Source organism: Corvus kubaryi, unplaced genomic scaffold (assembly GCF_017639235.1).
Source record: "Corvus kubaryi isolate FWS band 111438036 unplaced genomic scaffold, C.kubaryi_AGA036_p1.0 123, whole genome shotgun sequence".
NCBI classification, from domain to species: domain Eukaryota; kingdom Metazoa; phylum Chordata; class Aves; order Passeriformes; family Corvidae; genus Corvus; species Corvus kubaryi.
This window is the reverse complement of record NW_024580658.1, coordinates 87,637-110,323: the sequence shown is the minus strand read 5'-3', so window position 1 is coordinate 110,323 and position 22,687 is coordinate 87,637. Positions and strand designations below refer to the sequence as shown.

Below are 22,687 nucleotides of genomic sequence, written 5' to 3'. Positions count from 1 at the left end.
CCTTCCTGAGTCTGGATGAGCAGTCTGGGAGAGCTGTAACCCCTACTGTGACTAGGAGCTGCTGGTGGTTTATCCTTTTGAACATCTGTATGGAGTGCTAGGATCAATGCAGTGCTGTTTGTGATCAATGCCAAGCATCTACTCCCGCATCAAACCAAACCAAAATAAATCTGGATGTGTCTGTTCTTTTGGAATAACCACTGTATCTCTAGCAGCACTGTGTTCTCCTTCAGCCTACTGACTTCCCTAATTCTGTTGCATTTTCTATGACACCATTTAATTGTTATATAATTTATAGACGAGTTCGTATTTTAATTTAAAAAGGGTCTTCTTTACATTAAAAGGCATAAATAAAAGGAAAATATCATGGATTAGCAAAAGGTTTCAGCTATGAAATTCAGTTAGAGCTCTGAAAGGAATGTTTACTAACAAGGGGTTATTAACACCTAGTGATCTGATTGAACAAGCTTTTATTTCAGCAGATCTGAATTCACACCACAATTTGACTACAACACACGCACACCTACACCTTTGTCTGTGCCTACACCCATAAAGATACACAGATTTATCTGTGTCCAAGGAAAATGTTGGAGGAAACAGCAACTCTTTACCCATTGCATGGATGATGGACTGATCCATCCCAGGGAACCTGGGACCCTCTCCGTGTACCAACCCCTTATAAGAACTGGGAAAATGGACATTACTGCCCAAACTGCATCAACACAAACCACTGCAGCTTTTTACTCACGGACTCACACACTTCATCACTATAAAACACAAACACACATGGCCACATGCCTGGATTCTCCTGACTTGCTTCTATGGCAGGTCCTGGAAAGACTCCGGCCAAGGAGCTTGGCTCAAAATCAACCCAGTTTTGTCTTCTCCCCATGTTAAACAGTTGAATTTCACCTGTGCTTTGAATCTCCCTCTGCCGTAAGAGGATGAAATAATGAAATTTGCTCTTTTCGTGTAAAAATATTGTGTTTCTCACAGGTTGAAGGGGTGAAAACGTGCCAAAAATGATGGGCACATTTCATAGGCTTGGATTGGAAGGGATCTGGAAGATCACCTAGTTCCAACCCCCTGCCATTGCGTGTTTACCACACACTCATCTCTTGTAACTAATTCAGCTGAGGAGGAGCTGAATTTTGCATGTTAATATTGTGTTTTTAACTATCGTAAGCACAATTTTATTACAGAACGTTAAGGGGCTGGAATGGACCCTAAAGTTCATCTGTCTCAATCCGCCCTGGATGGGCAGGGACAGCTTGCACTAGACCAGGCTGCTCAAGGATTTACCCAACCTGGCTTTTAACACTTCCAGGGATGGGAAAGCCACAACCTTCCTAACTGTCACAGCCTCTTCTGTAATGTAAGTCTGGTATTTGAATTAAATCCTCGAAATCCTGCCCAAGTTGTCCTGTGTTGGGAAAAGACAGAGTCACGGTTTCAAGAGCAAACTTTGGAAACCTGGATTTAAAGAAAGCAAAAGTGGGTGCTCAGTGCACCCTCCATTCCCACCTTTCACTCATCCCAGCTCATGCCAGAGCCTGACTCACGTTTGGAAGCATCCCAGCAGCTCCACAGTGCTGTTCAGAGCTGACTTTACTGAAGTCTCCCTCAAACTAAAATGTTTTTAGTGCTGCAGAGTTATTGATCCACAGAGCTCCTGGAACAAATAACTGTCACATTCAGCACAGCTGGACAAAACCCAGCACATGGGAGGTGGAGCTTTGGTCCTGCCTCTGGCCCAAAGGACCCTTTATTTCGCTGAGGTAAGAGCCATGAAGAGGAAATTACAGACCCCATGATTATTTTTGCTGTGGCACTAATTCTGGAATCCTAGAATGGTTTGGGTTAGAAAAGACCTTAAAAAAAATCATCCAGTCCCACTCCCTGTCATGGGCAGGGACACCTTCCACTAGACCAGGTTGCTCCAAGCTCCATCCAGCCTGGTCACGAAAACTTCCAGGGATGGGGCAGCCACAGCTTCTCTGGGAAACCAGAAGAAATCATATACCAGCTGTGTGTAATTAGGATTTTTAGGTATAAATTTTTTTAAAAAATTAAAATTAAACCAGTGACAATACATACAATGAAGGTTAACATCCTCTTTATGTAATCCAGCATTATTTTACAGAATCCATTGTGTAACAGTTTTTTCCTCTTCTATTATGAGAGACTATAAAAGCTTTTTAAATTACATTCCCCAGCCTCTCTCCTCTCATCCCACGATATCACAGCAGTGAGGGCAGGGCAGCACAGAAAAGTGGTGAGAACAATGTGTTGTCTGGAAACATCACACTTGTTCCAAAACTTTCAGAAAACATGTTTAGTTTAGAAGATAAGGCCCTGAAACAAGAAAATTGAAGGAAATGAAGGTGGAAAGAGGAATAGAATAAAAAAGAGCAGGAAGAGAGTTCATCAAGCTGGTGATGGAAGAACAGCAATAGGAAAGGAGAGCTCAAAACAGCAACTACATTAATTTAGAAGTTCTTCTTTAAACTGTAGACGTCTGTAACATGAAGGTTTTGCCTATTACTGCCTCTGAAATTTACTTTTTCTTTGAAAAAATGAGGAATAACCTTCTCCAAAGCAGTGGATTCTGCAATCCCGTGGGACCACAGAAACCTCTAGGAACATTCTTTCCTCCTCTCTGTCTCTCTCCAGACGAACAAGGCACAGAAAATACCAGGAAGCCACTCCACTAAAGTTACAAAAAGATGTTCAGTGACCTCAAAAAGGAATGAGTCTTCTGAAAAAGTATAATTAAATCAAATTATTACTTATCTTACCAAAATTATTGCAAACCCTCCCAAATAATTGCTCAAAATGGTCTTCTGTCTGAATAGACATCCCTACTCGAGGTTCAAGGGAGAAAATCACCCAGTTTTGAAAGCCTTGTATGTATCTTAAATATATGTAGAATAAAAAAAATACAGATTTCTGTCTGAAGTGTTCAGTAATGGCAATACAATGATGCTTACAATACACTTATATATTCAGAGAGAAAATAATTCCACCTAAAATACTAAATACTAAAATACTGGCTGCAGTCTGCACTTCCGAAAGGAATTCAGCTCAATTTCCATTTTGCTTATTACTATGCAACAATTTTCTGTCATTTAGAGCAATGGAATAGTGATTTTTTTAATCGAACTTATCACTGCTGGAGACACCAACCAGCAAAGTGCCCTCTCCCAGCTCAGCCCAAAGGGTTTCGTTTTGGAGCATCCCAGTGTCAATCTCCTGAGCAGATGTGCCCTGGAATACTCTGGCAAGCCTTAGGAAGAAAGTTGCTCCTATTAATCATCTCAGAAAGAACAAAACACCCTCACTTTCCCTCTAGATAAGGCTTTTTTCCCAACGTGGGCTGACAACAAGTCTTTGTCCATGTAGGCGAAAGCTTTGAGGAGAAAGAAGTTATTTAATTAACAGACATGGCAGGAGGAGGAGATGGGACTTTTATCTTCCCATCCAAACTTCTCAAGTGGTTTTGACTCCTGGGAGCTGTTGCACAGTGTACACTTCTCCACGTCATTTCCCATTGATAATTCTTCTTTTCAGCATCTTCTGAAGCCTTTTACAATTGCCGTTTTTAGCAGAAATCCCTCATCTGTGACTCAAGGTAGAACCCTGTGCGTGAGACGAGGAAGATGAAAGTGGAGAAAGTAAGGCAGCACCACTTGCTCCAGCTTTCTAAGTCATCTTGTTATGAAAACAAGCAATAAATTTCTGTCGCAGTCAGTTTTCAAGTTTCAGACTTTGTCTGCATTAAAAAGAAATTATAATAGAGTGACTGCAGAGCCAGGACTACAGGATGAAACCACATCATCAAAATTTTAAGCCTTTGTAAGATCTGCTCAAATACCCCCAAAATCCTCCCAAATGACAGAAATAGGGTAGAGCTGGAGGAGAAAGAATTCCTCAACCTCTCATAACCCCTTTTCCCGACAGTTTTATTTCATTAAATGTTAAATTTAAAACAGATGAGAGGAGAACGCTACAAAACACGAGTGCTGAATTGCATCATTCCCGTTCAATCTCCTACTATCCTGGAGTTCCTTCTCTATTCAGTGACTCAGATATTGCACTGGCACTCAAAAACAGGAAAACTATCCAAAAAGAACCTGGATATACTGTAAAGGACATTTAGTCTATAGAGAGCAGCAAAGAGCTCTGTCACTTTAATCAAATTACAGGTAACCCTGGTAATTCACTGGTTAGAAAGAACCTGTTACACCAATTTCTAACAACGCTCAAGATTTCAAGCTGAACTTTAATGACAGAAATCAGAAACTAATTAAACATCTACTGAAGCAAACACATTTTCCTCTCTCTTGCATGAAGCTGACAGAGCTCAGGGAAAGCTGCCCAGTGCCCCCAAACAAGGGGCTTGTGTCTCATGGGGCTTTTTAAAATGGTCTATGCTGAACGTGTCAGGCTGTTGAATCCTTTCTGGACACTGAAAAAGCTTAATTTAGCTCAAGGCACTAGAAAAAGAGAAAAGATATTTAACTGATGATTCTTCCCACAGAAGAAGAGAGCAAGTGCAATACAAGCACTTCTGAAATGCAGTTTATCTCCCGAGTGTTTTACTCTCTTGCACAGCTCTTCCAGAGCAGCTTTAAGGCCCCTTCCCACCCAAATCATTCTGCAACTCTATCATTCTCTCCAGTTTTCTTTACACTGGAGAGTGTACACAGGAAGGTATCCCTGCCCATGGCAGGGGGTGAAACTGGATTGTTTTTAAGGTCCCATCCAATCCAAACCATTCTGTGACTCTGTGATTAACTCTGCCCTTTGGAACTCCTTCTATTAACGTGTTCCACATACACACCAGGCCAATGGGTCTGCAGCTTCCCAGAGCTCCCTCCAAGCCCTTTTTAGCACTTGATGCCACAACAACCACCTTTCAGCTGCCTGGTGTTAAGGGAGTTATAAATGAGCAGTTCTCCAGCAAAGAAGTCATTCAGCATCCTTGACCAGCTCCTGCTCCTCATGCCTTGGCCCAGTTTGCTTTCACGAGCTGCTCTGGCTTCGCTGCCATCCCAGACAGACTGAGCTCTGCCATCTTGTCTTTGCAGGGCCTGTACCCACACAGTGGGTACCCACTGCCTCTGATTCTGGACTGATTCTCTGCAATTAGAGCAGTAAAAAATTAAAACCTGCACTAGGGGCTGGGAAAGGAACTGAAAAAGAACAACAGAAAGGAATTATTCACTCTAGACAGCACTGCAAGACCAGTGCTGAAGTATTTTACAAGCAGCCAAGAATGATCAAAGGTAGGTATCAAATTATACCGCCTAATTAAACTGGAACAGGAGTGGCAGGGCAAAGGCCAGCAGCAAGCATAAGCTGCACATAAACAAAATCTCATTCATTCTCCCACCATGTCCTTAAGATCAAACCAAGATATTGTAACCATAAAAGAGAGAAGACTAAACTGTAAAATATCCGACTGTTCACAAGTAATCCCAAGTTAGAGCATGTGAGAGACTGGATCCTGTTCACTATATAAACTACTGTTTATGACCAGGACTACACAGCTACAAGCCAATATAAATTCACTGCTTGATAACAGCATTTAAAATAAAGGCAAGAGATTAAGAATAGATAAGGTAATTTTATTTCTGTGCAAGTCATTCAAATTTTGTGATGCTAAAACTAATTTAGTTGGGTTAGTTGATACCAGCAGAGCTGTAATTACACTGACACATATGCAAAACTGTTCCATTCATATGAAACTGGATTTAGGATCCCTATTGCTTTGCTGGTAGCAGCTTCACAGAATATTCTATCCATAAAATGAAGCTGCTGATCTGGCAAGGCACAATCCTGAATTAGCTAAACTTTTTTGTTAACACTTGAAAAACTGCATTGTGCTGCACTTACAAGGCGGGTTTTACCTAAGAAAATTGCTAATTCAGCCACCTGTAGTTTTCAGTAATTTACTTGCTTTTCAAATTCTTCATTTCCTTGCAAAATTAAAAAAGCTGTTAGAACTTTCTGTTTTGAGGAGTGATGACTGCTCATCATCCTTTCCTTCCACAGAGGAGCAGGGACAAGGACACACGGCATGCCCCAAGGATTTAACTGAAATATCTAATAACCATGTGATTATTTGTGTGAACACAGACAGTTGAAGCAGACTGTCACTGACGTGGGAGTGCCGCGCTCCTCAGCAGGAGGGGATTTAAGACCCAAAATCTCTCCGAAGCTTTGGTGCACACGAATCCTGTGACAGTACCAATATCCCAGGACCAGGTCTAGTCCTTTAAGTGTAAATAATGGGAAGGCAGCACTCTCAGGGCAGCCCCTTTCCAAGCTGAAAGAGGAACAGCCACGACACGCAACAGGGCCAGGACCATTTATTGACAGAAACGCACCCATCTGGTGACTTCCCTTCCAAAAACCACTTTCTCACTTACACCTACTCGCTTCCATGGCTGAGAGGATAACAAGAAAAGCATAACAGGGATAAAACCTGTATTCTCCTAAGCCTGCCTTCATCTCTGCAGAGAAAACACTTGTAGAAATTTCAAGTTTAAACCTTCCATAACTTGCAAACATCCCCAACCAAAGGGGCCCTGATGGCTCCATGACACACCATCCGCAGGTCTCATCACGTGTGGTGGCTACGTGGGCTTACAAAATACAGCCACAGGTGACTCTGTGTGCCTGAAAAGAATCAAGCTCCATTACGTACACACTTTTGAAAGCAGGGAAGACGAAATAAAGAAATTAAAAATCAGCCTGTAATCCAAGAGTGACACTCAGTCCAGTTCCAACAGTGAAGAGCTGCCGGAGACCCTGGGCACAGTGGCTGCTCCTCCCTCCCCTGCAGAGTGATTTTTCTCCCCACCACAGAAACTCTGCAGCAGGACATTGCAACAGAACGATCAGACATAAAGGTGCCTGCCTGTGAGCTCCAGAGTTGCACTGATTTCACAACTGGCCGCAGAGCATTGTCCCACCCCAGCTCACATCTGCCTCGCTTCCTCCTTGCACCCTCAAGTCTCCTTCCTCACTTTATTATTATTTATTTCTCTTGTGTAGAACAAAATTAAAAAAAAAAAAAAAAAAGCTTTTAGAAATGTTCTGATCTTTCAGAATATCTTCATTTCCCATTGCCATGCCTCTTGCCTGTATGAACAGGCTGATTTGGGACACTAGTCCAAAACATCTTTTCTAACTGGGGGGGATAGAGGAAGAGGATTAAGAAATTATAACAGGGTATTTAAAAAATCCTGAAGAATAATTCACTATCGAGACTTAAAGCAGCACCTGGTGAGGCACCAGGCTCAGTGCAATCTGCAGTGCTGTCACACACAGAGCTACAAACAAGCCACAGGAGCCCTTCGAAAATCAGGATTCAGACCCTGACAGACAATCCAGGCCTGTGGGTTCTGTCAGATACGTGACAGTCAAGACATGGCATATGTCAGGACCCTAAATATTAGATTTAATGAATACTGAGATACTGAACCAAATAAATGTTGAAAGTGAGGATTATTTTTTTCCCTTTGGTGAAAACACCATTTCAAACCAGTTTAGGTTAATTTGTTTTCTCATTTCATTTAACTGTAGGATGTTCCTTCTCTGTTGACACAAAAAATGCCCCTCTCCACCTGCAGCATAAAAACCTCAGGCCATCAGCTGCAGCTCAACAAATCGGGTGCTTAGAGGGGGATTGTTCTGCCTATTAAAAAAGCTGCTGCTGCTAGAATAAGAAAGCAGGTTGTTCAGAAATGTATACCCACAATATGTACTTGGAAATGAATGAAGCGTCATATTTTGGTAACAAACAATATGCTATTTCTTAACGAAGTGCATGGAAGAGGGATGGATTATACTATTGCATATTTTAAGGTGCAAGAACCATTGGTGAAGGTTTCTGGCAACAGAAGGTACGGAAGTATACTGGAATGTAGCTTGGAGGCGGGGCCAAAGACATCTCTGATAGAACTCCAAATAAGCTTAAAACAGCAATATATCATAGAATCACAGTATTGTTTTGGTTTGAAGGGACTTTAAAGATCATCCAGTGCTCTCCTCCTGCCATGGGCAGGGACATGCTCCACTGTCCCAGCTTACTTCAAGCCCCATCCAACCTGGCCTTGGACACTTCCAGGTACCCAGGGGCTGCCACAGCTTCTCTGGGCAGCCTGTGCCAGGGCCTTACCTCCCTCACAGGGAAGAAAATTTCTTCCTAGTATCCAATCTAGACCCACTCTCTGTCAGTTTAAAGCCATTCCCCCTTACCCTGCCATCACAAGCCCTCGTAAAAACTCCCTCTCCAACTTTCCTGTAGCTCCTTTATCTAGGAATGGAATTACAGAGCACCAACAACTACTCCAGGAAAATCACCACAGAGCAAGGAAAGAGAAGTGCCAAAGCAATGGTCGAGAGCCAAAGATCCAGCTCAATCCTCAACCTCCCGTCTGGTTTGGGCATCGGTCAGGGGATGAATCTGTGATGAAAACTTGGCACATGGCTGTGCAATAACCCCACCCAGGACCCTGTTCACATTATGCTGGAATGTCTCGTGCGTGGCATCACCCCAAACTTGGTTGATCAGACCACAAGTTTAACTGAACCTGATCAAGGCTTCCTGCATGGTTAGAGCCAGCCAGGTACCAACTGCATCAGAAATTAACTTCTGCAAAAGTAATGTTCAATCTTTGGAAGTGACGCAACCCACCATCTTGGTGTGGTCATGCAGGACACAGGAAGAAGTTTCCAAAACAGGTCATCCTGCTGTGACAGAAGTAGGAGAGGGCCAGAGAACATGCCCAGCTGGAGATGAGGGCTTTTCCCTAGAAAACAAGCAGCCCAAGAGGATGTAAGGGCTTATTTCACATGACTGTATCCTGTGAATGCACTTCTGCTCTCAAGTGCACAGGACACCTCTGAAGGCACATTCCAGGAGTAGGAGGAAAGACGTAGCCAAGGGAAGAGCGATGGCCTGATTTAACTCCGCAGGAGGCTTCCCACACCACCTCCTCTTGCTATAGAAACCTCTTAGCTATGTCTAAAAATTAAAAATTCTCACACACCAGAAGTGTAATCGTGACAGATGCTCCATTTTGTGCAGCCTCAGTGTGAAACAAGGACAATTTCTCTCTTCGAGCCTCTGAAAAGCCATGGAGTTTCAAGGCAATTTTTTTGCCTTTTAAACATTATCTACACTAGAGAAACTTTTGGGGTTCTCCCTCTGTTTAAGCATCTACACAATTATCTGAAGTGCAGAGCTATTATCACTTTTTCCCAGCTCGAGTGCTGTGATGACATGTTTACCACATCCTCTGCAAGGCTGAGCAGTCCAACAGCCTTGATGCAAATAAAAAATATATGTGGGAAGAGCAAATTCTAAAGGTTCTGCAACAACATCACACCAGCACCAAGGAGAAAACGTGGGATTTTCTGCATATCTCTATTGCAATTTCTATTCTGTCAATATGAAAAGACAGTTGGGTGTCAAAGTAAGATGGATAGGGTTTGTCTTGAAAGCAGCACTGGGGAAAAATCATGCTAGAACTGGTAAGTGTCTTTCAAAAGCCAATAGATATGATATGCCATTTTTTTCCTTCCCGTTATTTAAGAACATAAAAGTTACATCCAAACTATCCTGAAATTAATGCAGAAACATCATGAGTTTGACAGGTCTCCAACGAACAAAAACCCCTAAACACAGGATTTGGTTTAATTCCAAAAGTTACAAACAGACACACCATTTATCTGGATAAATTTCAGGGACAGTTCTGAAGCTCCAAAAAATTTAAATCAGAAATTTTCCCATTTCACATGAAGAGTTACATTGGTTTAACAGAGATAAAAGTCCATCTGTGGGTACGCAGGGACACATTCATCCACCCGTTTAATCTCTGCAAGCCCAGTTGGTTTCCATTTGAGTATGTGCCTGTCAAAACAAATCACAAGTCCCAAAATAATGGATGAAGAATTCCAAAAATGGATAGTAAGAACTGACACACCAGGAAAAAGATATTCAGCATATGTTATTGTAACTGAACAAGGATCCTCCTTCTCCAGCAGGTTTCACTGCTGGAGACAGAATCCCAGAATCACTGAGGTTGGAAAAGACCTCCAAGACCATTGAGTCCAACCTGTGCCAGATCCCCATCTTGTCACCAGCCCAGAGCACTGAGTGCCACATCCAGTCATTCCCTGGACACCTCCAGGGATGGGGACTCCACCACCACGCTGAGCAGCCCCTTTCAGTGCCTGACCACCCTTTCCATGAAGAAATTCTTCCTGAGACGTCAGGGTTTGCCACATTAAGAGCATAAAAAAGGACTAAAAATTCAGATGCCCAAACCACAATGAAACATTGTGTGTGTTTTAGGTAATTTTTTAAAAAGGGATGACTCAGTAATTCTGACAATTCTGAAACACCAGTTTCCTACTCATGAAACCTCTAGGCAGATAGGGGTTGCAAGGCACCAAGGAAAATTCAATGGAAAATTAACTATGCCCAGAAGGAATATATTACACACCTGGAAACCCCCCCAAATCTAATGGCACTTTCCAGTAACTGGGTCCTCGGCATTGCTATGCATTCTGAGATACAGAGTGGGCCTCCCACCCAACTTCCACTCCTACACAGGAACAGGAATTTCAGATCAGTGTCATGATGACAGCATGACAGAGAATTCAATGAAAAGAAATGTAAGCCTACTGCAAACACTATGGTATAAAAATACTTAAAAAGGAGCAAAGTCTCTCCTGACACCAACCATTTTAAGCACAATATCCTTCAAAAATTAGCTACAACATGAGCACCAGGCACTTCAACAGCTTTTCCTCAAATTATTCCACCTTGGTAATGATTGTTTATTTACTTGTATTTCTAGAAGCTCACTCTTTAAGTGAAAAGCAAATACTTCTTTCCCTCAGCACAAAGGGGTTTTATAATCCACTCAAATCTAATTTGTGGTCATTTCGGAACACAGAAGGAAAACATCTCAATCCCATTGTTCTAATGTTTTGGAAACAAACGACTCGGTATCTGTAGCATTTTCAACTCACTCCTCAGCAGTTCTACTTCAGCAACGATGAGAAATCCAATTTTTTAATTGCACATTCATTTTATGTTTTGTACGAGAAATTCTGCACATCTGAGCAAGGAGGTGACAAACTCAGATTATGTAAAACTATTGCAACAACAACTAAAAGGCAAATAACCACCAGCAGCATCACCCTACCTGACACTAACTCCCTCCTAGTAATGGCTTCCTTACCAACTAGGAGCCCCAGAATCCCTCATTGTACGTTGATTTTCTGCAGTTAGAGGAGGCCGAGGAATACCAAACACAATCCCAAAGTCTGTGCACGACAAATTGTCCAAATACTCACAGGGCTTTGTTTGCTCTCCCCGTCCCCTGCGCGTGCAGCCCAGCAGCGCAGTCAGCAGGCTGGGAATTCAGGGGTACCGCTGCCTGGAGAGCACTCTGGCACAGATCCTCCTCCGGTCCCTCCCTCTCCCTAGCGCTGGCTCCATCCTGCTGCTCCCCACGTCAGGGTGATGTTACAGGTGACACCTCCCGCTGCTGATGTCAAGCTCCATTCCCAAAATCACAAGCACTGTCTCCCTGCGGCGCCCGCTGCCCCTACAAGCATCACCTGCATATCTTCTGAGTGCCAGGGAACGGGCTCCAGGAGGATTCCAGAGAAGCTTATGGACACACAGCCTTCCCTCTTCGTCAAGTCTCCCACTGTTATAGAGCTGCTTTAATTCCTACCAGAATGCTGCAGCAAATGTAGCCTCTACGCCTCCCTTGGGGGGAAAAGGAAGGAGTTTTACAGTTTCTTTCTGTGGCGCAGCTTATTTTGCTCTTTTCCTAGAGCAAACTGCTGAAAGAACAGGGAAATAATGGATCAGGAGACCAGAGTGACTGACTCATGGATGCTCTCCCGAACATTTCGGAGTAAGCTGAGGGGCTGGTGATGCAGCCCAGGACCAGAGCTGATGAATGGTGCAGTGCTGCTGTTGTCATGGCAACTAAGGGGAAAAGAAAAAAAAAAGGCAGCACCATATAAGGAGTTGTGACATGGATTCTGGGAACAATTTATATTAAATGGCTGTAAGCTTTAAAGCTGCAGCACCCCCTTGGTCGGGGACAGGTTTCATTGTTCACATTGAAGCAGTCGGCACAAATTTTTGACAGGATCACACCCAGCCCAGACACATCTGCATCCAGAGAGTTGTACGAAAACACAACAAAACAACATGATTCTGCAGTATGTTCAAATAACTGGAATTGAAATAATTGAAATGATTAATTAAAGGAAATGGCTGGACGCTAATACAGACCCAAACTAACGTCTGTGAAAACAGAGTACCACCGGGCCCCCCAGGTATGCACAGCCCCGCACAGGTGAGGAGCTCAGTCCTTACAGAGCAAGGCTGAGATGAGCCAAACTGCAGCACCATCAGGTGGCTGAGTGCCTGAGCAGCACTGCCACCAACACAGATCCTGCCAGGCCTCCCAGAAACAGGAGAACATTTCCAAATTGACCCATAACCCAGGTGCTGCTGGGCAAGGGAGGCTGGCAGAGCCCCCAAAGCATCTTCAGGTATGGCAGAGCAGGGAAAGCCAACTCAAGCACACCTGCCATCACAAGCTGTGAACAAGGCGAAGGTTTGTATTCCGTGTGCAGCACTGGGGAAAAACACATTATTTACCAGAACCATCACAGCTGCTTTTCACTTAATGCATGTGCTCAAACAGACAATACACAGCGAGGGAGAGAATGGCCACTGTCGCACCCAGCACAACCACAACACTGCAGTGCTGGAGCCTGGGCTCAGCAACTGAAACGTTGAAATCTGATGATTTATGTTATTTTTAAACACAGAATCCCAGAGTGGCCTGGGCTGGAAGGGACATTAAAGATCATCCAGTTGCCACTGCCCTGAGGGACACTTTCCACTATCTCAGGCTGCTCCAAGCCCCATCCTGCCTGGCCTTGGACACTTCCAGGCATCCAGGGGCAGCCACAGCTTCTCTCGTAACCTGTGCCAGGGCCTCACCACGCTCACATCACAGAATCACTGTTAAGGTTGGAAAAGACCTTGAACATAATCAAATCCAACACCATCACATTCCACACCAAACCGTGTTGTCAAGTGCCAGAGCCATACATTTTTTGAGGACTTCCAGGAGCCGTGACTTCACCACTTCCCACACGTGCCAGCACTGATGGCTTCCCCCCAGCACTGCCACCCCTGAAGCTGTGCCTCATCATCTCTCATGCTCCCACCCAGCTGAGCTGGTGCAACAATTTGGAGAGAACAAGTGGTCCTGGGGGCTACAATCATTAATCTGGGCTTGTCACCACTCAACAAGTAACAATTAAAGTTTTCAAGCGGAGAGATCTCAGCTTTTTTCACACCCACAATTACAGTTAGCATCAAAGAATATTGAACCATTTGCTGAAGATATAGAGAAGAGAGATGTGATAATCCTTGTGGCTACTCCCAAGAGATGCAAGGGTATCCCATGAGGGATGGGGAGAAGACAAGACCCCAGCACTACAAATGACACAGGTGATGGTGGCCCAGGGAATGTTGTGTGTGAGATCCCCAGCCCAGATGGACCTGGAGGGCTGTTGAGAGCCACAGTGGTGGGTCCTTACTGGTGTCACTGGGAAGAGCAAGCCTCCATCCTGCTCAGCCCTGCTCTCAATAACTCTGAAGGATCTCATGAAAAAATACACATTTTCTTTAGGAAAGAGGCTGCTATTAATTGCCTGAACCCACCTAGGAATATTCCTACTCATTTCTATGAATTTTATTCTTAGGGAAAGTTCCCAAATTCCCCAAGCACAAGGGAGGAACGCCCTCAAAGAGGGGATCTGCAATGAAACCAGTTCCCCAAGCCCATGTCTTCGAAGACACTGAAGCAGCTAATTCACACTGGATAAAGGAGGAATCAGGCCTCTGCGAATTCAAACCGAAACATCTAGGCCAGGTTTTTGTTAGAAAAACATGATTTCTTCCCTAAATTTCTTGCTAATATTCTCCCCTCCTCACTCTTTGCACAGGCACTCACACACGTGCTCTTTCTAAGAGAATCCTAATGCTTGCAATCTGTCATTCAATAGAAAAAATAGCAATAGCCAAGTACAGTGATGAATAAAATTATCCCTACGCATATAAATGTACAATATGTAAATGAACACTCCTTCCTGAAGAGGAGGAGGAGTGGGATGCGGCACCGGGCTTTGTGCAAACCCTCTGCACATGGTGGGTTCCACAGGAGTTGAATAAAACATCATGAGCTGAGTCTTTCAGCCCAGTACCTCCTTTATTAATCTAATGCACGTATTTTTGGCACTGATTCCCAAAAGCACTTACATACATTCATCCCTAAGCACCCTCCTGGAAAGCACTGCTGTCCTCAAGGCAGGTATATAGAGCACCTGCATTATTTTCATCACAGTTATGGCTTTGAGTCAGCTATAACACACTCTTGACATACAGTAGAAAGTTTAAGCCCATTGTTTCAACAGCAGTTGCTCTTTGTGTAGCAAGCACGGTAACTTTTAAGTGGTAATTTTATTGCAGACACAAACCAAAATGGTGTCTTCACTTACCTATCCTGGGCTGGGAGAGTGGGGGGTTTTCTTTCTTTTTATTACACATTTTTCACATTATTTTTGTAAATAAAGCCACTGTGATAAAAAAAAAAATTAAACACCACAAACTGAAGTTGAACGAGCTGATTTAAGTATGTTTTCAGCCAGTGCTAAACAAGAGGTGACACGGGCAGGAGGGGGAGAGCTGATTACTTATGCTGACTGTTACTTCACCCCTTAGAGCCACAATGATCTTAGTTTTTCTTAATCACCAGACTATGCAGCAGAGTGGAAATTGCACCCACATGGAATATTTATCACCCTCTGAATCCAGCCAAGCCTTCATACCCAGCAAACCCAGACACCAACATGTGAGTGAGTGACCTTAGTTCCTCTGGGTAGAAAACACACACTCCATGGAATGTGTTCCTGTGACTTTTTACCTAAAATGGACATTTTAGCTTTTCTGTGAACGAAAAGCTGACTTGGTTACATATCAGACAGATTAAGAACTTTAAAAGATTATGTTATCATAGAATTATGAAATGGTTTGGGTTGAAAAGGACCCTAAAGCCCATCCAGTGCCACCCCCTGCCATGGGCAGGCACTCCTTCCACTAGCCCACGTTGCTCCGAGCCCTGTTCAACCTGGCCTTGGACACTTCCAGGGATGGGGCAGCCTCAGATTCTCTGGGCAACCTGTGCCAGGGCCTCACCACCCTCACAGGGAGGAATTTCTTCTGCATATGCAACCTAAATTTCCCCCCTTGCAGTCTGAACCCATTCCTCCTTGTCCTGTCACTCCAGGTCCCGACGAAGAGTCCCTCTCTGGCTTCCCTGTAGGCTCCTTCAGATACTGGAAGACTGCTCTGAGTATCTACTAAATGGTCCTAGGACATAAATTTTTAGTTTAAAAAAACCAAAACATAGTCCCAGAAGTGATGCTCTTGCAAAGGGGCGCTTACAGCTCCTCTGTGACCTGACAGAACCCATCAGCTGGCCAGTTTGAATATGGACAATTTTTTAAGCCACTTAAAATTTTGACCACCTGTGATCCACACTTAAGAACAGACAAACCCTGGGCAGAGCTCTGTCTCGTTTCCAGTGCTGGCACAGGTGGCTGCGGGCCCCGTGCGAGGGCCAGCGGGCCCAGCTCAGGCCCTGCTCAGGCCAGGCCAGGCCGGGCCACGGCCATCCTGGAGCCGATGGGCCCTGTGCCACCCGCGGAACCCCCCACAGCCCTGCTCTGGGCAGCCGGGGCAGCTCGGCTCCCTCTCTCCAGTGCGGCCAAGATTCAGCTGAAAGCTGCACCGCTGCCCAGCAAAGATCATGTGAGCAACAGCGATAAGTGACATTCCAGCTGCAAGGCCTGGGTGAGATTAACCCTTTTAGTGCTGTGAAGAGCTGAAAACCTGAGGGAAGAGAAAGAGGAGATGCTTAAAGCTGAAATTCTGTTGGAAAGCTATGATGTATCAGAGCACCCGTTGTAATTTCATGAAGGCATGGGGGGTGGAGCGTTCAACTTGTGCTTGAGAGCAAAAGCACCTGCGCTGAGATAGGCAGATGCTGAAGGAGCTGTAATTTCATGAGAAATTTGAACAGGGAGAGATGGAAGCAATGAGGACTTTGGCTCCAAATGGAAAAGGAGAAGACCTCAGTTCCTAGAGATGCTCCCAGAGATAGTCCTAGAGATGAAGAAGAGGAGGACCCTTTGCTCCCAGGGAAGGAGGAGAGCCTCTACTCTTAGAGATGAAATGCTCCCAGAGATGGGTGAAGAGAACTTTTGTTTCTGAACGGCTCAACCTTAAAATTGCACCCCAGTAGCTCAAGATTGGACCCTCGAAAGCAGTTGTGGGAAAAGCTGCAGGTTGTGGGAGGGGACTCTCACATGATGCGAGCAGAGAACCAACCCGGGCGGCTGTCTCGTTGTGGTAATTTCTCCATAGCATGGGCAAGAGAGACTCCTCTTCCTAAATGGACTGAACAAGGTTATTACGGAAGTGGTAAACAGACTGAACATCTCAAGGGTTGAATTTTACATTGTCAGTGGGAGAAGGGAGAAAGGTGGGGGGAGGAGAAGTGTTCTGAAGGTGTGGTATGATTTTTTTTTTTTTCCCCTCTTTTATTTTTCCTTATTTTAGGTCTATTAATAAACTTCTTTATATTCTTTCAAGTTTGGTGCCTGCTTTGCTTTTCTCCTAATTCTTATCTCACAGAAGGTAAGCAGTAATGAGTATTTTGGACCAAACCACTACAAAAGTATGAAAGATAAAGATTTTTATGTAGCAAAGGGTCCCATCATTTGGACAACGCTCTAAGGACGCACAGGATGGGATTGCTGGGGTGTCTGTGCAGGGCCAGGGGCTGGACTAGATGATACCTGCAGGTCTCTTCAAGCTCAGGATATTCCATGCTTTAATGATTCTTTCTGCCACTGAGGAACATTTTTCTTTTCCAAATCTCTCAGATTAGTAGTAAGTAAAAGACAGACAACAAGGAATAGTTGAGGAAATGTGATAAATACTGTGAACTACAAAAAGCAGAAGCACTGCTCTTCCAGCTCCTTTCCATGTCACCTTAATGAAAGCAAACAAATTCCTACCATGACTGCAGGAGGATGTAAAATAAACACCTTCATTTTACAATATCAACAGTAAATTAAACTAATAATTTAAAAAATCTTCTCCACTAATGCATGGAAACACATCCTGAATTCTAAGTGCATTGGGAGCTTCACTGGAGTCATCGAGACAAGGACGTGCAAAGCATAAGCAGGGGTTTGCCGGGTATATGGGACTGGGTCCAGCTAGAACAGATTTTTAAAGCATATGGAAAAGGCAAAGTATGCAAGTACAAGACAGATGTAGTCACTTCCCCAGTCCATTTCCAAGTTTTGTGTGTGACCCCAAAACGAACCTCTGAACAAAACTGGAAGCCTAACACTTCTCTTCTCTTGCTTCTGTGCAGTAACAATTACCAGCATTTTATTGACATCCTCGTTTGTACCCAACCTGTTCAGGTCTAGATTTCATGGCATATGACTTCCAAACCACCCTGACAGAGGAATATGCATCTTCACCAGGTACACCTGCAATGTGGCTCTGAGCACAGGCTCCAGAGAGCTCCCAGACCTTGAGGTTTGTGGGAATCTCCATCCCTCTCTTTGAATTACCACCTGCAACAGCCACTGTTAGAATTCCAGGTCTTTTGAGGAACCAGCAGTCTGATCCAAGGACCAGTCCTGCCCAATCATGGAATCGTGACTCTGTCACAACTCAGAATCTCTCCCACTTATCCTTTCCAAGTTCTCCTTTCACCAGAGGACAGAGGAAACAAAAGGCACCAAGTGCATCAAAGCTCCCTTTTCTACACATAGATCAGACTATATCTGGTAAAAACTCCTTTTGGAGGTTTCCCTCAGCACAAGCACAGGACCCTGGCTGATCATTCTTAAAGCTGGGCACAGAGTGTGGTCAGATTTTAGGCAAGAATCAAGTTTCTCAAAAACTGTTACCGGTAGAAATACCTTCTTTCAGGCTTTTATATGGATGTTGGACTCCAAGCGCTTTTGAAAATCACACTACTGCACCATCTTTAGGTATTCAAACCACAATCCTAACAGGTTAAATAAACAAAGCAGTATCTGAACATATGCATGAACAAAAAAAAGAAAAAATCACGTTGCTGTAGAAGTTCATAATTTCTCTGATGTTCTCTTGACATTCAAAATTTAAGCATCAACTTCTTTAAAATTACTGTAATGCTTCCACTGTGCATAAACCACAACACAAAGTGGACCTAAAACACACTCTGATAGAAATTTCTCAAGAACTAGAGAGTATTTGTAAATCAGAGAGACCTTTTTCAGCATAGAAAGACTTCTCTGTCAACACAAAAATCCAATCCATCCCCAGGTTTGACTGAAGCAGATGCTGTAATAAACAAGGGAATGACTTGGATACAGAAACTGTTCAAAGCTTTTTCTTTCAGATTTTTGCACCGACGGACCTTAAAAGCCCCAGTGAACTTTATTAAAGTCCTTACCAGTTAACTTCTTCACAGGTTGGAGCCGAACACTGATAGACTGATGTGTGAGTAAGGGGGAGGATGGAAGGGAGCGCGACATGCCCTCCATAATCCGAATGTGCTGCATACCTTCGGTCACTGGGAGTGGTGGAATAGCGTAGTCAGGTTCAAAAGCACAGTCGTTCTCTGTGGAGGTGCCTGATGGGGACAGAAAAATAAAAATGAATTGGTTAGAATGCAAGGGAAAGAATCCTGCTTCCATCATTCCAAAAGGGCTGGCTGGAGGGAGCTCTGCACAGAGCCAACTTGCCAACTGCTTGTTCCCTTTGCACAGTCGTGACACATCCCTTGAAGAAATTCGAAAGAGCATCTCAGTACCCTCTCTATATGATGAACAGCAGAACCATTAAGAATTTCTTTCAATGTTCTTAATTTGTCTTTCAGAGTCTTAGAGTCACCAGTTTTCAATATAATGACCATAGTTTTTAGATTGTTGGTTTCTAATAAAAAACCTCCCAGCTGAATTAAATTTCAATAGGAGGACCTTTAGCCTAAAAAAAACCCCAAACCCCAAATAAAATGTAAGCACAAACACCTCTAAAAACAGCCACCAGCTCCAACTCTCCCGAGAGACACACAAAGCCCATGTGGGGGTCGCATCGCTACAGATCCACAATGGAATACATGGAATAGCATGAGAACAAGTGAAGATAGAACAATAAAAGGACACGTTGCTAATTGTGATCAGTATTAATGAACAGTGAAGGGAAGGTGCTCCAGGATCAGCAAGACTCAGGAGCCATAAGGATCCTCCTATTAGCTGCAGATATGGAAACCCTGGAGTCAAGGACACTTGGATCTCCACTCTTGTCAGTAAGATGAACAACCTAACCCAGACAACTAATAATTCATCTTCAAAACCAACCCAAAGTGTTAACATTCATATTTCACTCATTTTCATTAACATTTCAATAATGTGAGAAAGCCAGACTTGTGTCACACTATAACAAGATAGATTTTAGCTCTTATTGCCTGCTGATGTTTTCCCTCCATAAAGACATTCCTTACTGGATTTCCACTGGATAGCTGTGCTGTCCTTAATGGCTTGTGAAAGTACGCTTAAAAGAGAAAATGTCTGCTGGACAGAAAGGGAGATGGACAAGAGTGGGAATAAGACAGAAGGGTAAAAGCCCCAAATGCATGGTACACCAGAGGAGACAATGGATGAGCTGTATTCCCAATATCCAAATTACAATGTGAACAACCCAACATATTGTTTATGACCAGCGGAAAAACCCATGTTGAAATAACTGTCAAAAATCTTGGACCAGTTCCTGAAGGATTCTAGGAGGCTGCAGCACCCATGGCTAAAATCCATCCATTCCCGGTGCCAGAATTCAGGAATGTCTCTCAGCAGTTTTGTATCGCTCTTTACAGGAAAACCAAATAAGCACTGACACCCTTCACACCTACACTGGTTTTGACATTTCCAAACACAACTCACTCTCTGCTTGCTCATCCCTCACCAGTTACCAGGAACTCTCTGCAGGCTCTGCCAGCCTGGCCAGGCTCACCAGGAGTGTCAGGGAAGACAGACCACCATCGCTGCCAAAACTAGCATCCAAAAAAGCCAACCCATGATGGGTTTTTAAAATACATTTGGTGCCAGGCATGAAAAAATTTTCCTAAACCAACCTAACCAAAACCTCCAACCTAAACCTCCTCCGGCACAACTTGAAGCTGTTTCCTCTTGTCCTGCCAATGAAGCTTTTCAGACACTGTGACACTTAATCACACACGGTAATGTGGAAGGTCAGACAGCAGAAAGACAACTGCCTCATTTCAGCTGGATGCTTTACCCAAGGATAATAAACTTCCTTAATCCACCATCATGAAAAATACCCATTAACATGTGCAGACAGATTTCAAGTGATGGACACAAAGCTGGGAAAAGTTAGAGATAACGCTTCTATATAGAGCAGAGACACTTCTCCTCCTGTGCTGCAGAAAGCCTGCCTCTACAATTGCATCCTCTGATCCAAATGGAAATACTTAGCTCAGAAGCTTGTTTCTCCAAGAACTTGGAAGCTTTTTTACCTTTTCCCCTCCTATTCCCTCTTACGCTGAAACTTCTTGCTAGTTACTGCAGTTCCTTCAGTCACAGTCACCAAAGTGAACAGGTACAGGTTGGTGATTCTTGAGCGAGGATTTGCAAAAAAAAATCCCCTCCTCCTCTGCCAAAACCCATGCCTTTCCCACAGCAGCAGAGATCCAGAATAGATGGGCTGAGAGAGCAGAGATGTGCGCAGGGAGCTCCCAGCAGCGGCTGCATCTGAGCTGCTCTGTCCCATAACAAGAAACCATTGGACATGAGCCAAACACAGGGAAGGACGTGCCAGGGACCCACGGCAGAGCAAAGCTCAGCCTCTAGCACACAGTTACACAACAACAACTTCATCTGAGCTCAGAGTGGGAAGAGGAGCCACTGTCTCTGAACCTCAAAGCACTGCTCCTTGTATGCAAGCTGCCATGGGATATGTACAGCTATAAATTCCCTGGTTCTTTCCTAATTTTACTTTCTTTTAAAACAATAGAATTTAAAATAATAAATTTAAATACAGTAATTGAAAGATTCTATGTGAACAGAGCAGTTGACACTTCACAGAGCTTCAGGGTTTTAACTACCAATTCCGATCCCCCTAATTCTGATCACAGCTTCAATCACTCAAAATCATTTCACCCAGGCAACACTGGAATACTGCCAAAAAAGGACAACGCTCTGGAAAAAATGTCCCCATAGTAAGTCATTAGGACACCATGGCAACAACAGGCTTGAGCCTAAATGAACGGAAAATTCTTGCTGCAATCCCAAAGAGAGTAAGTCAACGGGCATAGAACCTACAAGAGCCCTATTTCCAAAAAATGCTGCTCAGTTTGAAAGCTGTATGAAAATACAGCATTTTCACAACCCCCACAAAGGAGAAAATGCTTAAAACTAAGTAAAGCTGCTTCAAAGGACATGTAAGCCAGCACAGATCTAAGAGCTGCTGCTGTCAGGGACAGAGATCCCCATTATGGGGCTGTGTGTGGTATTAACCAACCACCAAACCTACTCAGAGTGATGGATACTCAACCAAAGTGTCTGTTGAATTGTTATTTAAAGAATATAAATCCCGTTTTTAGTACTCCCTTCCTTGGACCTTTTGTCCTCTCCCTGCAGGATGAAACAAACCAAAGCAAAAGATGTAACATGGGGCTGTTCAGCCCCCAGGCAGGTACACACAGGTCCTTCTCCATTGCATCCCAGGGCTTGGGGAAGGATAACCTGGTTATGGTGAACCTGCCAGGTTCCCCTTTTGACATCAAGGGAAAGGCAAGTAGAAACCTGGAAACCGAGTGCTGGTTTGGGCTGGTATGTGCTGAAGAATTCCAGCACCACCAGCTCCAACAGAAGAACGCTCTGTCCCTCTGGCTGCAGTACCCAGCTACCATGCTCTGCAGGTCCACCTGTGCTGCACCAGGAATTAGGTTAAACTCCTTCAGCCACTCAAAGATTGTCTGGTTTGTGAACCTCAGTACGTTGGTAGCTGTGCAGATAATAACGATGGGTACAAAGTCTGTCAGGTCACACAGGCTGACGAGAAACACAACACCTGGGAGGTATCAAAGGTGAACAAATGAGACGAGTCCCCGAGGCAGAACAACACTCAGGTTTTACCTTGCCCAGCTCGGCTCTGACGGGAGTCTACACTTGCCTGTCTTCGGTCTGGTGGCTCCTCGTTCCCTCCATCTGCATGAGAACCAAAACAGCACAAGTAGAACATCACAGTGGACAGGTCAGGCAGATGCAACTTTTCCTTGAGTCCCATCACCTATCTCGGAGGAACGGCAGGACAAAAGGTCCCTCTGGCAGACTGAAACTGGGGAAACTGCTGCTTGACTCTGCTGCTCGTTCCACCTTTGCCCCAGCTCACTGCAATGAAATCTGTGAGGTCCTCGGGACAGAAGGAAGGTTTTACTTGCTCCTATTGATCCCACAGACATCTGAATGAAATAAA

General features: G+C 44.1%; 1 protein-coding gene across 11 annotated transcripts in view; it reads right to left on the bottom strand.

Annotated features, from left to right (window-relative positions):
• TANC2 (tetratricopeptide repeat, ankyrin repeat and coiled-coil containing 2) overlaps positions 1 to 22,687 on the bottom strand; it is a 196,021-nt gene that overhangs the window by 112,208 nt on the left and 61,126 nt on the right. For 4 of the 11 annotated variants that reach the window (XM_042049071.1, XM_042048993.1, XM_042049277.1 and 1 more), the window contains exons 4-5: positions 22,348 to 22,419; positions 18,648 to 18,827 (exon numbers count right to left, since the gene is read on the bottom strand). The exons of 1 other annotated variant lie outside the window; for it this stretch is intronic. In XM_042049071.1, the coding sequence (XP_041905005.1) occupies positions 18,648 to 18,827; positions 22,348 to 22,419 (252 nt within the window). Of the gene's footprint in view, positions 1 to 11,379; positions 11,620 to 11,646; positions 11,760 to 18,647; positions 18,828 to 22,347; positions 22,420 to 22,687 lie in introns of those variants that run through there. 6 more of the 11 variants (XM_042049344.1, XM_042049429.1, XM_042049512.1 and 3 more) reach the window with 4 other exon arrangements.